Here is a 15,196-nt window from a genome sequence, read left to right on the forward strand (position 1 = left end):
CCATCATATTTACACGCTCATGGTCATTCTTCCAGGGTATTTATATTACTCAGTGCACAGAGCATTTCTGAGAGTCCTGGGCTTCTATAGAGTGCAAAGCCCAAGCGCACGGTGAAGTTACAGGTCAAGGTTTTGGGACTACCTGGAGCAACGTGCATCTTTTGTCAGGAGGCAACTGCAAAGACCAGCCCGTTATAGCAAAGCAGCGGAGTGCTTTTCCTCAGTCAGAATTTCACCCTCACCCCATTTATAAACTGACTGCTCTTCTTCCCAGCAGAACTTTGACATTTAATTAAAATAAAAGTCAAAACACTTTATGGGGAAACTGCATGTGTTCTAAAATGTGAGCAACTCAAGGTGTGCTCAGTGCAGAACTTTGATTTGTGAATAACCCTATTTTATGATATTATATTGCTTTTGGTGTGTGACAACTACTTAGGTAAACCTGTTTCTTAAGTTCCTAAAGCTGGCACTCCGAGTCCCTAAAATGTTAGCCAACTCCCAGATTTGTACAGTTCAGTGACTAAGCATAAACTGTATCTCTGCCATATTTTTTATATATTTAAATGAACTAGTTGTACGTGACATATTAGCTCTCGCTACAGCTTTTGTGGACTCAAAAATTTATTTGATGAATAGATTACAATTCAAACTATAACAGCTATTTTTAGTTAAGCTTTCTAAGGAATTACATCAAAAAAGTTAGAAAGTCTACAGGCTTTAAAATTTTTAAATGCTTATTTTAAAAACCACAGTTATGAAAGATTTCAAAAATATGATATAATTTGTTCTTTGAAACTGTACAAATATAATGTTCCAGTCTGTAATGTTTATTGCAGAAAATTCTGAAAAGTACAGAAAACTGAAAATTAGAGTATTCATCATATATACTAATGATGTAATTTGAAATGAAAGGAAAAATAAAAGTAATTCTCCATGAAAGAAAATCTATTTACTTATGAATCTGATTTTGCTTACCAATGTGCTCCAGAGATAGATCATCCCTTATAGCTCTCCTGTCACCCCATTTTGCATATTGACAGGATTTACATTAGTCCTGTTAAATGAGTCCACAGTTTTTGTGTTTTGGTTTGAGAGAGAGAGAGAGAGAGAGAGAGGAAGGGCGAAAGATAAGCATCAACTCATAGTTGTGGCACCTTAAGTGTTTATTAATTGCTTTCTCATATGTGCCTTGATGGAGGGGCTACAGCAGAGCGAGTGACCCCTTGCTCACGCTGGCAACCTCAGGGTTTTGAACCTGGGACCTCAGTGTTCCAGGTCGACACTCTATCCACTGCGCCACTGCCGACCTGACAATTCCACAGTTTTGTTTTCAGGTGGATAATATCTTTCGTAAGTGTGCAGAAATTTTCGATACTTAAGTAGATATTTATGTGCAGAATAATAAATAGAAGTGACTTTGGGTTGGAATTGATACTTCTTAAATTAGAAACAATATTGTCATGTCTGCTTGGAGGGGCTTTGCCCAACCTAGTAATTTGTATGGACACAGAAACTGGTCTTTCTTGGCAACATGTTTTTCTTCACATCTCTTTTCTTCTGTGTTAGCTTGACGTTTCTGCATTCCCTTACAACATACTGATTTGCCCTTGTTTATGTGGTAGTTTGTCCTATTCTCCATTTACCATCATGTATTGCCTTTTATAGAATATCCAAGTCTTTTGTATTTCATGTATATTTTCACAATGATTTGGCTGTTCTAGGTGAACCTACATAGTTTAGTCAACCTTGAAGAAAAGGGAAAGAAGTCATTGAATGGTTGTCCTGAGGAGGATGGTCAGAGACAATACAGGAGCAGGTAGGATAGAAAAAAAGAAACAAGGAAAACAGGGAGTCCACAAGGGGTGCCTACGCATCTCATCGTCCTGGCTCCCCAGGGTCCCCCTGTTCCATTGCCCCGGGTTCAGCGGTCAGTACGGCAGCCATGGCCTCCCTCTGGTTTCTCTTGTGAAACCTGAGAATACAATACTGGTCAATAGAAGAATTTAGACTTGAGATCACAATGTGTGAGGTTCTGCTCTATCTAAGAAGATTGCGTGTTGTGATCCATAAACTCTTAAGTGGTTTGTTTATGCTTTAAATGCATTATACTAGCTTTTTAAACAAGCATGGGTTCCTAGTGTGGATTAAAACATTAAAGAATACCATGTTGCATAATGGCTGTGTGATAAAAATAGTTTTTACAGTGGTGAATATGAAGTTTGAAATGTCTAATTTAGATTATTAAATATTAATGTCCAATTTGGGTTATTAGATTGATTCAGAGTATTCCCCGTGGAAGTATTACAGTCTGGTTTGCAGAGTAACTTTTAAAAACTTGGATTAAGTTCAGTAGGTAATCAGTAGATAAAAACATATTTTATATCAAATCTTTTTTTTTTTTTTTTTGTAATTTTCTGAAGCTGGAAACGGGGAGAGACAGTCAGACAGACTCCCACATGCGCCCGACCAGGATCCACCCGGCACACCCACCAGGGGCAATGCTCTGCCCACCAGGGGGCGATGCTCTGCCCATCCTGGGCGTCGCTATGTTGCGACCAGAGCCACTCTAGCGCCTGAGGCAGAGGCCACAGAGCCATCCACAGCGCCCGGACCATTTTGCTCCAATGGAGCCTTGGCTGCAGGAGAGGAAGAGAGAGACAGAGAGGAAGGAGAGGGGGAGGGGTGGAGAAGCAGATGGGCACCTCTCCTGTGTGTCCTGGCCGGGAATCGAACCCGGGACTTCTGCACGCCAGGCCGACACTCTACCACTGAGCCAACCAGCCAGGGCTATATCAAATCATTTCATTTCAAGCAGCTTAACTTTGGAATCTTACTTCAGGTTTCCATTTTATTCCACATTGTACTGTCTTTATATTTAACTCAAAGTCATCACCCTGTTTGGGAATGAGTGATTGGGAAAACCACAGGAGTTGCCTGTTTCTGCTCAGCCCCCCACTAGTGTAGAAGTCCAAGGAGGCCTCCAGTAGGAAGCATGAAGCCACAGCACCCGTGTCCAGGACGCCGTCCTGAGCCCCGGGTCTGCTGATGGCGAAGCAGAATGCGGCTTCCCCCTCTCAGGAAAGCCGCGAGGTGACTGTTCTGACCTGGAGTAGCCTGGCTCAGAAAACTCTAACCTGGTAATGTTCTCTCTCCTATGCAGGACATGAAGCACTGTTGGTCATCTCTGTTTATTTTGTTTTGTATTAAAAACCAGCGAACTTTATTAAATGATGCCTCTAATCACTTTTTGTTTGGGGTATAGTTTAATAAAAACAACTCACCCGTGCAGTATGGGTTGAAAATATGGGGCTTTCCTTCTTTGCTCCTTTTCGTTAAAAGGTGAACATTATTTCATTACAAAAAAAGAAATCTGTGTTTGACATCCATTATGAATAGTCAGTTTAGTAATTGAAAATTAGTCAGTTGTCACCACCATAGTTATTCTTTCTTTTTTTTTTTTTTTTGACACTGGCTAGGTCAACATAAGTGTATTATTGAATATTACAAAATATTTGAGGCATAGATGTACTATATTCTCAGATGTATTAAATCTCTAAGTAATCTTGAGATGACAAAATCTAAATATTAATGACCTAGTTTCAAAAATAAACCTCTACTGACTTGATTTTGATATATGGGCTATATTGTTTTCCATTCAAAAAGAGCAGTATTAAGACATTCACCCCATTTTCTGTTCACATATGTCCTTCAAGTCTCATAGTTGTCTTGAGTCCATCTGTAATATTGCATTTAATACGCAAATCCCATGTAGTTGGGCATTGTCTTTTGATGCTTGGCCTCCTGGGGAAAGGCGGGGATACCAGAACGCCGTCTTGTGAGCTGTGGTCTCATGTCCTCTTACCTCAGAGGCAGCCTCAGCTTTGGGCACAACTAAGGCGATTGGCACGGAGCTAGCCAGACTGTGTGATGCTCGCAAGCTTATGTATATATTGATTTCCTCTTGATTTTCCTCTACTTTACGGCTTAGCCATGAAAAACTCAATGTAGAAAAAAAAATGCATTTCACAAACCAGATTTCTGCCTTAATGTAATGCAGTGAGAACTGAAAAGTGTGCAGCAAAAGGGAGCTTTTTCTCTTGTGCCTCATGTTTGGCACAGGTGTGTCCTCATCTGTATTGCATGTTAGGTACGTGTGTGGTGATTAAATGAAGATAATGTGATGTAAGGCGCTTTGATCAGTGCTTAGCAAAGGGTAAGTGCTCAAAAGCAGCAGTGTTTTTGTTATTAGTGGTTCTGGAGGTGGTTAATTGCCTTGCATTTTTAATAGAAAGGGATTGTAGAAGACTGCTGATACTCATAAATCCTTCCAGAGAGAACAGGTCTGAAACTCCAGCTGCACGTCTCCTTTTTCTCCAGAAACACCATCACGCCTGGGATGGTGTCTTCTGGAAATCCCATCTCTGCTCACAGCACACCCCTGTCCCAATTCTAGGTGGTCCTATCCTGAGAATTCCTTCCATGCATGTAATTGCAAATAGTTCGTGGCACCTAATTTGACTTAACTTTATTTGTGTATATTTTGGCTTCCATTTGTCCTTTCAAAAAATTTTTTTTTCAACTTCATACATTACTTACTGAGCATTTACCATATGTCAGCCCTTGGGCATTCAGCATTGAATCAGATACACAGGAGAGGTCTTGCCCTCAGGGAGCTAGATTGTAAATTCCTGATGATCAGGATCTTCTACTTTTTTGTCACTTAGGATCGGGCACGAAATACGGGCTTTGGTTGTTACATACACACTTCACTCTTGTTTGTTCTGATGTTGCCTTAGAAACTGCCAGGGTTTCTGGGAGGGAAGAAAGAGGCTTCAGGGGCTGGACTGCACATAGTGGTGAGGTGTACAAGAAATTCATGATTTAGGCTCAAAGCTCAGCCACACCCTTTGTCTACTGAGAAACCATAATCTCATCAATCAAAGTCACTGGTATGCTAACTGGTTTAATTATAGATATATGTATATATATTTCTAGAGGCTTAAAAAGTAAACTTCTAAAGCACTCAAGTATTGAGTCCTCTTTGTATGGATTTAAATAAAGAAGCAATAATGTTTTAAGGGAACCCTTGAAACAATTATTTTTTCAGGGAGAAAGATAAAATACTTGCTTTACTTTTTGCCAGAATATATTCTGAAAAGTGAATTGATTCTTTTCAAAGCATTAGAAAGAGTGAGTTCTGTTGAGGTTTGCTTTTTTATGAGCATATTAAATATGCTTGTTGAAATTTAAGGTTTCTCCCCTTCTCCTCTGTTTTGATAAGCTACCCCATGGGTTACCTTCCCCATACATCGCGTCCCCGTCACTGACCATTACGGCTTTTCATGTGCCTTCAGAAAATCTGGTCTAGAATATGGAGATCCACGTAGGCACACCGTTCCATGTGTCATGTTCTTGACCTCACCCATCAGCACCACTTAAAGCTGTAACTCAGAGTTGGTGAGTGAAGACAGAGTCATGAGGAGTTACTGACATGGGTGGCAGGAAATCTCTGATGAGTCTTTGGGAAAAGAACAGAATCTTAGGAGCATTTTGAATGAAGAAAGAGCTCAGTGAGCCAAACTTTAGACATAGGGTATGATATGGGAGAGTTCTAAGATAGGCAGAGATGATATACAGCTTAGGGGTGGGGACAAGAAGAGATCTGCATTTTTTAAAAAGGAATCGACTGGATGGACATGAAAATAGGTCCATCTGTCTGCCAAGGATTCTGGTCTCTGAAGCCTGGGCACTGGCCCATGGTAAGAGTTGATGGGTGTGAAATCAGAGCTTTGAGAGGAGGAGGGTACAGGCATCCAGGCTGCAGACCTTGGTTGTGATTTATGAATACTTCTACCAACAGCTTACATGTGGTGATCGCTCTGTGCCAGCTATTAAAAGAGAACATTTAGAATAAAAAATACTTGGAGGAATTGGCCTTTGGTTCTTGGATGCAATGCAGATTTCCTAAGAAGGTTAAGGAATAAAACTGAAAATAAGGATGTGTCAGGCAGTGAACGAAAGATAGTGCTCAGTGTATTTCATTTGTACTGACTGCCAGCCCCACTTCTTAATCGCAGGGACACATTGGGATTGCTGGGGGGGGGGGCAGGGTGAAGACTAAAATGCCTGACCCACAGACATTGTGAGTCATTCCTTCAGTCCCTCCAGCAGAATCCAGCATCTGTTTTATTCACAAAGAAGATGGAATTGCCTCAAGAGACTACACTGCACTCAGGGGGTAGAGGGAATACCCAGGCATCCTTCAGTCTCCTAGAGATGAATTTTCAAAGCATCTTCCACAAAACTATAGATAGAAATGGTCAAGAAGGTCAAAAAGAGACTTTCACGGAGTGGTGATTCTCATTTCTCAAAAGTTATAGAAAATTCTTCATAATGTGTACACATTTGTATGAAATTGGTCATTGTTATAAAAATATGTTCAATTTGAGATTTTGTTAGGTGATTTTTGTCCTCCCTCCCTCCTTCCCTCCCTCCCTCCCTCCCTCCCTCCCTCCCTCCCTCCCTCCCTCCCTCCCTCCCTCCCTTCCTTCCTTCCTTCCTTCCTTCCTTCCTTCCTTTCTTCTTTCTTTTTCTTTTTTTCTTTCTTTCTCTCTCTCTTTGTTAATGAATAAATGTCATATGTCCTGGATAAAAAAAGCTCAGTAAATAAGTGTGGGGTACTCTCTCTTAAAGATTGTATGATAGCATTCCCAAGGACGATGACACACCACTGTCTGCAACATGCATTTTTCCTGCCATAAAGAGCACTGGTTTTTAATATAAATCTATAATGTAACTTCTGTTATGTTCTGTGATACTTCATAACCAACCTCATGCAATTTTCAGAAAAGTAATACCATTCATTAGTATAAATCATCACCTGTTTCCTCAGTATGGATTTTAAATTGAGGTTCCCCATCATCCTGACTTTCTCTGGGTGAATTATGACCCATGTGTTGTCATGGCTGGGTGGGCTTCCCTGGTTTAAATAAATGGTTGGATTGGAAGTATTCAGATGTGATGCTTTGTTCTCAGGCTTTACTATTTTTAATGAGCCTGAAGGCTTGGCTTCTTATGGAGGAAAGAGTCGGGATTTCTAAGTGTGTTGTTAGTGTTAGCACTTGTAGAAGGATGTTCATTAGGAAGCTCTTGTTTCAGTTTCTCAGAGAAACTCCCCATTAAGAAAGATCTTTCAGCAGCATGGCTGGCAAGAAGGAGGGAGTGGGGAGAGAGCTTTTAGCTGTAAGCATTGAGGGGATGCTGTATCAGTTGTCTTAGTTCTAAAGGTTTGTTTCTAAGAATTAATTGGAGCAAATACATGTCAAGGGAGGGGGACAAAGGGTTGGTGGAACAAGGACAGTTGTTGCTGTCCTTGCAAGTCAGGGACTCTTCCCCTTGCAGCTGAATCAATACTGCCACTAATTATTTCTAGTTATCTTTTATGAGTTTGTAAGACATTTCTTTTGTTCAGTGTAATAAAAAACCCATTGTTTGATTAGTAACTGACTAATTATGATAAGTAATTTGAAGCATTCTTGATGAAACTTGTCTGTTAATTAACATCAACAGCCAATGGAAACTAACAAGACAACAAAGTATTAGTGCACCCACTGTTCCCTGGCATTGATGCCATCTTTCTGTGGCATGTCCAATAAATGAAAGCTGCCAATGGTTAAAAAGAAACAAACAGGTGGGAAGGTCTGACTCACCAGGAGGAAAAGTTATTGTAATGTTGCACAAAGGAGTACTGAACTATTACAAGGGAGGGGGTAATGAAGAAATGTCAGCGGTTGACTGGTCCTATTGCATGGAGTGAGGAGAGTGATTCTTTCTCTTCTTTAAAGGTTTTAAATTCCTAAATCCCATGCTGACAAGAACTAAAATACTTTTGATAGTAAAAGTATGGATTTATAAAATTGTAGTTTGGAATTATTGATGTCATCTGGCTATATTGTGATTATTATTATTAATATTGTTAACTTTTATCAACTCGGTATTTTTTTTTATGCTTTTAGATTTCTACCTGGACAAGGACTGGTACTATACCCACAGATAGGAGACAAATTGGATATTATTTGCCCCAAAGTGGACTCTAAAACTGTTGGCCAGTATGAATATTATAAAGTTTATATGGTTGATAAAGACCAAGCAGACAGATGCACTATTAAGAAGGAAAATACTCCTCTCCTCAACTGTGCCAAACCAGACCAAGATGTAAAATTTACTATCAAGTTTCAAGAATTCAGCCCTAACCTCTGGGGTCTAGAATTTCAGAAGAACAAAGATTATTACATTATATGTAAGTATAACTCTATTTATTTATTTTATAGAAATTAGGTTAAGCTAAATAGGTTTGTATCAGTTTTTGCTTCCTTAAAATTATATTGTGGCAAATATTTGGTGAGAATCATTGCTGAAAATTGTCCTTTTTTTATTTTTGAAGAAACCTTAATTGAATGTGGGACCCTGTATTAATAGTGCTCATTAGATATAAATACCTAAAGAGAAAAAAGTCTTCTAAGAGTTTTTGTAATATAAATGAATATATATGAATATACTCAGCATCTCTACTGACAAAACCATTTTTAGGACCATTGGTGAGATTTTGATGGATAAATCATGTGCTGTGACTTTTCATCTATTTATCCATCTTTTCATTCACTCATTCATTTAGTGTTTACTCTGTGCCAGCAACTGTAGCTGAGTACTAGGGGTTCAACAGTAAAAGATGCTGTAGTGTACCCTTTCCTCATGAAGGCGTCCGTGAGGTGGAGCGCATAGGTTCGAAGGGCGGGTGTTCGAGGCAAACTGCGGTTATACACGGGCACATCCGAACCAGAGTTAGAAAACGAAGAAGACACTTGGTGTTGCTCAGCAATTACTTTAAAAAATCTGTATAATTGATACATTGCTTTAGGAACAGATACTGTGTATCCTTAGAGTCATATTTGAACGGCTGTTCACTGGTGAGGCTATGAAGTCAAAGGAAGCAGCTCCTGCAACACATATTTCCGAAGTGCAAACCACAGCCTAGCACAGGCAGGGCCGTGCCAGGGCCGTGGTTAGTCAATGTGGTCTGGGTGACTGAGACAGCTGCTCACATCACTCAAGCAATGAAGTATTTCTTTCTTAATTTCATTGGTTTAAAATTTTACTCGTTGTGGGATAGCGTCTACACTTGTTGGTTGCCATGGACTTCAGTTCCTTATGGAACACGAAACTGCCGCTCAGCGGCTGTACCCTCCCATCTCTTGGTGACCAGGTTGAAGCTCTGCTTTCTCAACCTACTAGTTGCTCTTTTTAAAAGCTCAGAATCAATACTTCACTGAATAGTGATTTAGTGCTCAATAACACACTCATTTTTTTTTTTTCTGAAGTGAGAAGCAGGGAGGCAGAGAGACAGACTCCCATGGGTGCCCAACCGGGATCCACCTGGCAAGCCCACTAGGGGGTGATGCTCTGCCCATCTGGGGAATTGCTCCACAACTGGACCCATTCTAGCACCTGATGTGGAGGCCATGGAGCCGTCCTCAGCACCTGGGCCAACTTTGCTCCAGTGGAGCCTTGGCTGCGGGAAGGGAAGAGAGAGATAGAGAGAAAGGAGAGGGGGAAGGGTGGAGAAGCAGATGGGCACTTCTCCTGTGTGCCCTGGCCAGTAATTGAACCCGGGACTTCCACATGCCGCTCCAACGCTCTACCACTGAGCCATCTGGCCAGGGCCCACACTCTTTTTCTTTTTTTTACTATATTTGTAACTAAAACAAAAGTGGCCATAACTATCTCATTATCTTGTCCTTTGCTGTGAACCTGAAATGCCACAGACACTGAGAACCTATTTGTAAGTCACCTTGATACACAGAGAGCGGCTGAGCAAGAATAAGTAACAAAGAAAAAGGGGGAGAGCTAAATTATAGGTTTAAAGAAATAATTATTATAAAATGAAAACTGCATTCGAAGGGATGAAATAAGTAGATGGAGTGGCAAAATGTATAAAATAATAGAGAAAGCTTTGACAATATAAAATACTGTAATTATTAGGTAAAATAAATAGAAACCTTAAGCTTTTGGAAGCCTAGCATTTTTTATTAGACATTTTAAGTAAGACTGTTTGCCAAGGACACTAATGTTTAGTGTACCATTTGTAGGGAACAGAAAATGTCCTTATATGAATTCATTAGGAAGGTTAATTCCCCATGTAGAGTGGAAGGAAGAACATGAGGTGGAAGGGGCACCTGGTGCCCTAGTATCAGATGTTCCTAAGGTGTCAAGTGTATGCCACTAGAACTGTACCCACAGCCCAAGTTCACTGATTGGCTCTTTCATGCAGATCAGCCAACAGACCCAGATTCCCTCCTCTATATAGCTCAGTTCATGACTTCATAAAAATGGCCTTAAAAATTCTAAGTTCCCAATGAGTATAAGTGAGATTTCAGCATACATTATGAGCTTAGCCTTTAGTCTGAAATAACAGGCAGGAACTGCAAATAATTAATATACTGTTTAGCAACATCTTTTTGTTTAATGCAGTGAGCATTTAATAGTGAACGACTTCAACACATGATAGGTTTGTATTGTAGAAGCATGGTTTAATTTGTAATTAATTATAATACTAATTCACATAATAATGGCATTTCTTTTTTTTCTTTTTCTAAAAATGCATTATTAGGTTCATTAGCAGGTAGCTGAGCTCTGCTGACCTCCACAATTCTCCTTAGAGTTATGATTTACAGTGCAGAAGCATGTGATAGCCTGGGATAAAAGAATTGTTCTTAAAATAGAGTTGAGGGTTTTAAGTCTGAAACAATGAGAGGTTGTCTGAATGCTGCTAGTTGGGTGCTTGTCACAGGGCTGGGTAAAGGGCTCAGAGCTCAGAAGTGTGCCGGGAAGTCCCTGCAGACTGTGCACTGAGAGTTGAAGGACTTCCACTATGTCACAGACTCAGGAAGACATTTCAGAACTTGGGAAAATGCAGAAGCCAATTTCTCACCCAGCCTACAGAGAAGCTCATTGATTTACAGCCTTCCCTGGAAAGAAAATGAATGATGAAAAGAACAAATTTTAAAATACTGTGTGTCTGTAAAGTCATGGTGCACTTTTGACCGGTTACAGGAAAGCAACAAAAGATGATAGAAATGTGAAATCTGCACCAAATAAAAGGAAAACTCTCCCAGTTTCATACCTATTCAGTGCAGTTCGATGTGGGCTCACACACAGATTTTTTAGGGCTCCTCAGGTAGCTATCCCGTATAGCCTCTACAGGCTTGTCACTGACTGACGGCCTACCAAAACACGGTTTCTCCACCAAATAGCCGGTTTCCTTCAACTGCTTATCCCACCAAGTAATGTTATTCCTATGTGGTGGCACTTTGTTATAAATGCGCCGATATTCACGTTGCACTTTGGTCACGGATTCGAATTTAGCGAGCCACAGAACACAGTGAACTTTCCTCTGTACCATCCACATCTCAACTGGCATGGCCGTGGGCTGCTCTGCTGTATACACGGTGTTATATCATCATCTATCTGCACATGCGCACATGCTGCCACATCATCCTACAGAAACTGGAAGGGTTTTCCTTTTATTTGGTGCAGATTTCACATTTCTATCGTCTTTTGTTGCTTTCCTGTGACCGGTCAAAAGTGCACCATGACTTTACAGACACACTGTAGTTTAAAAAGTTAATGTTGACTTTCTTTGCTTCTTTAAGAATCCCAAAGCACCAAAACAATTAAGAGATTTTTAAAAAGTGGTTACTTTCCACATCAATCTCAGTCTCTCTTTCCTTCTCTTTCTCTCATACACACAGTCAGTCGTATTCTACTTAAAACAGTACTATACTATGTAGAATGATGAAAAGCACTAAAATGTACAATTATATTAGTAACACTTCAGCAGTTCTTTTTGAGACGTTAATAATACTGATGGTTTTGAATTGCTACAGTGTATACTGTATGTGCTTAATTTCAAATCTTAGTGTCTACTTCATAAGCACATTCATAATTAAGAGTATCAGTATGAAAATCATCATTATTGGGTGTTGGTTTCTTGCTATGGGAGGGAGAAGGGAATTGATAGTTTGGAGTCCTGCTTCATTACTCTGAAGGGGAGCAGTCCAAATTGCTAATAGATTGAACTGACGCAAGGTCCTTCGCTCCATGAACTGATTCCAGGAGCACTAGCCCCAGAGATGTGAATTCTAGTCCTGCTGCCTGAGCTTACCAAGAAAGTCACTTTAATTGAGTTTCTTCTCTAGAAACTGCTGCTACAGCTATTGTTATGGCTAATGATGGAAGTCTCCAGTTTCCAACCTTTTTGTGATTGGAAACATCCACTAGAGGATCTCTTCTTAGTAATGGTTTTTCTCCAATTGAAATGGACAAGATGTTCTGTAAATTTCATTTGTACTATTGCTAGATTTAAGATATAGATATCATACTTTTGAGTTTCAGAAAAAAATATTAATTTTTAATTGGAAATGTGTTTTTAAACTTCCTGAGTATCCGCCTGGCATGACAAAATGCTATGAATGAATCCTAATTAATTTTTCTCATCGATGATTATTTGCTTTGACTTGTGGCAAAAAAAAAAAAAGGAAAAAAATATATATTTCTTAATGTTTAGAATTTACTTTTTCAAGTGACCTATTTCAGTAATTAGCCTTTGACCTAATTTGAATAATAAAATCTCCTAATCTTAAATGATCCAAAGGTGAGGATGTTAAGATCACTTGGTCTGATAAAGCCCCATTTTATAATACATTCAGATTCTTAATTACTTTGAAAATATAGTAAGCGTTTTACATAATCTGTGGTTGTTTTTACTATGTCTTTAACCTCTAAAAAAGGGTTTATATAATAACTCTCTGTTCTAAAGTTGCACGTTGTCAGCAGAGGTTCTATCTTAGTAAACACTTCACTTAGTATTAGGAAAGCATCCCTGTGTTCTCAGCCTTTGTTCATATTTGGTTTAAAGGTTTTTTTGTAGACACTGTGCTTGCTTTCTTTTAGAGGTGATAGAGCTGAATGAGTCAATTTTGGTGTGCTGGCCCTTTGCAACATCCAGCCTCGTGAAGGTTCTGTGGGTTGGTTAACCAACCTTCGCATGAAATCTTGCAAAATAGCTATGAAGAGGTTTTCATCACACTACCAAAATTTCATGAGTCAGAGATGGATGAAAATGAATGCCATTGTGCTGACATTTTTTTTTTTTAGGAAACAGTGGCCATGACAGAGTTGTTAGACAAAGAACACCACGTGCTCAGAGCTCCTCCCAATTTAGCTTGTGAAGCTTTTATGTGATTTTACTGCAAATCCATAGCCAGGACATGGGTCTGTGGAAAACATTCTAAAGGTCCGCATTTCTAATGATTTTGTTAAAAGTTGTTCTATAAGATACACCTTGTGTGTTCACGGTCATCCTTCCAAAAGGCATCCCTCCCTTTTCCACACTCTTCCTAAGAAACACTGAGTGAGTTAGAAAGAGTCGCCATTCTTAGACCCTTCATTGCTTTTAGTTCTTCAAAGCATTTTTTTTTATCAGAGCATATAAAATTGGAAGGCTCCAGAGTCAGCTCTGCTATTTTTAGGCATAAACTCCACTGCTGAACAAAATCGCAAAATAAATTAAAACACTTGCACGCAAATATAATGAAACTATTTTTAAACAACCAAAACAGAAGAAAAAATTTCATTTCTGTGTTTTTGTTGAATGTGTCTATATATTTGTTTGTTTTCTTTTTTGTCTTTCTTGGTTTTGATTTACATGTCAGGGGAACAGGTATGGCAGATGGCACTAAAACATACTGAATATACTATTTTTCCCCCAGCAAAATTGTTATGACCGCTTTCAAATGTCCGTCTGCATCTAGGTTTCCTTTACAATATATAAGAATGTGTGGTCCCTGTGAAGTAATTAGATGCTTTAGCTGATGAATTATTTATATGATAAATGTAGCAAAAGCTACGTTTCTATCAAGTTTAGTGATATGGTTACATCAGCTTGTCACTTATGTCTTCTGACTTTGGAATGAGAATTTATGTTTGATGCCTTGCCTATAAGTGCTGAATTCTAACATTCAAACACTTTTATTTTTAACTTACAGTGGTCAACTTTGTAATAGAAAGTTCATCCGAATCTTGGTGCTGGGGGATATATACACAGACGCCACATAGAACTACAGATTAACATAGCTGAGAGTCTGAAGGGGTCAGGCCTCTCTCGGCTCCTGACTGCTCTTCAACCAATAAGCCAACCCATGTCTACCACAGCTCTTCTTTAGTGAGTTAAGGGTGGTGGCAGTACCTGCCTTCTCTGGAAGATGTGCATTTAAATGGGTAATATGTGTAAAGTGCTTGCCTCCATGCTGGGCACCAAAGGAGTACAAGTAAGGAAGTCTTTGGAGTGAGGGAGGATGTACGAGACAGAACACAAGACAAACCTGTGCTTTCTTGCGAGCTAGGGGCGGGGAAGATGGGCGCAGAAAGTACCATTTATTTGAAAACCATCCTTGAAATGAAACTTCAGAAAGTTTACAAGTTTCAGTAATGCAACATAACTTAATTATAAGATCTTCCCTCTTTGTCTTCTGGAGTGTTATGAAAGTTCTTTTGTCCCTGGGCTTCCCTTACCAGGAAACAGGCATTTATGTGTCTTTTTGTTGGTGGAATTGCCCAAGCTTGTTAGCATGTCCTCTGTAAGACTCAAAGGAGATGGACCGAGAGGAGTCTTCCAAATGCATAATCACTTTCCCCACTTGCCATTTAACCCATTTGCCAGGCTTTTCCTCAGTTCCCTGTTACAGAGGAAATGCTGTGTTTTTATTGATAATTTTAGCAGCATCCTAATGTATTATAAACATACTCCTAGAGGGGAAAAAAATGTGTCAGACTTGCCTTGTCACAGAGACTACCTGGGAAAGGACACCATTTCATTAGTCTGAGAATTACAGCGTCATTTCTATTATCTTTCAACGTAATGTGAAATCCTTTTCTGACTGTATTGAAGGCTCTCTGTAAGACTCCTTGTTGAGTTTAATATGAATAGAGCTTTAATTTTTTGTACTTGAGAAGTAAAGCCTTGGCTTCTGCTTAACTGGAGATTGTGCTGAGAAGCTTCTGGCTTATGGGTCTGCTGAAGTTACGGCACTGGGATATTTGTCCCGGAACACTCAGTGTTTAGGAGGAGAATTCTATT

The 15,196-nt window shown here is 39.5% G+C and overlaps 1 protein-coding gene across 1 annotated transcript in view; it reads left to right on the top strand.

Annotated features, from left to right (window-relative positions):
* Positions 1-15,196, top strand: part of EFNB2 (ephrin B2) — a 46,989-nt gene that overhangs the window by 15,529 nt on the left and 16,264 nt on the right. Inside the window, exon 2 of the mRNA XM_066235061.1 lies at positions 8,019-8,302. Within this exon, the coding sequence (XP_066091158.1) occupies positions 8,019-8,302 (284 nt within the window). The remainder of the gene's footprint in view (positions 1-8,018; positions 8,303-15,196) is intronic.

Source organism: Saccopteryx bilineata, chromosome 6 (genome assembly GCF_036850765.1).
Source record: "Saccopteryx bilineata isolate mSacBil1 chromosome 6, mSacBil1_pri_phased_curated, whole genome shotgun sequence".
NCBI classification, from domain to species: Eukaryota; Metazoa; Chordata; class Mammalia; order Chiroptera; family Emballonuridae; genus Saccopteryx; species Saccopteryx bilineata.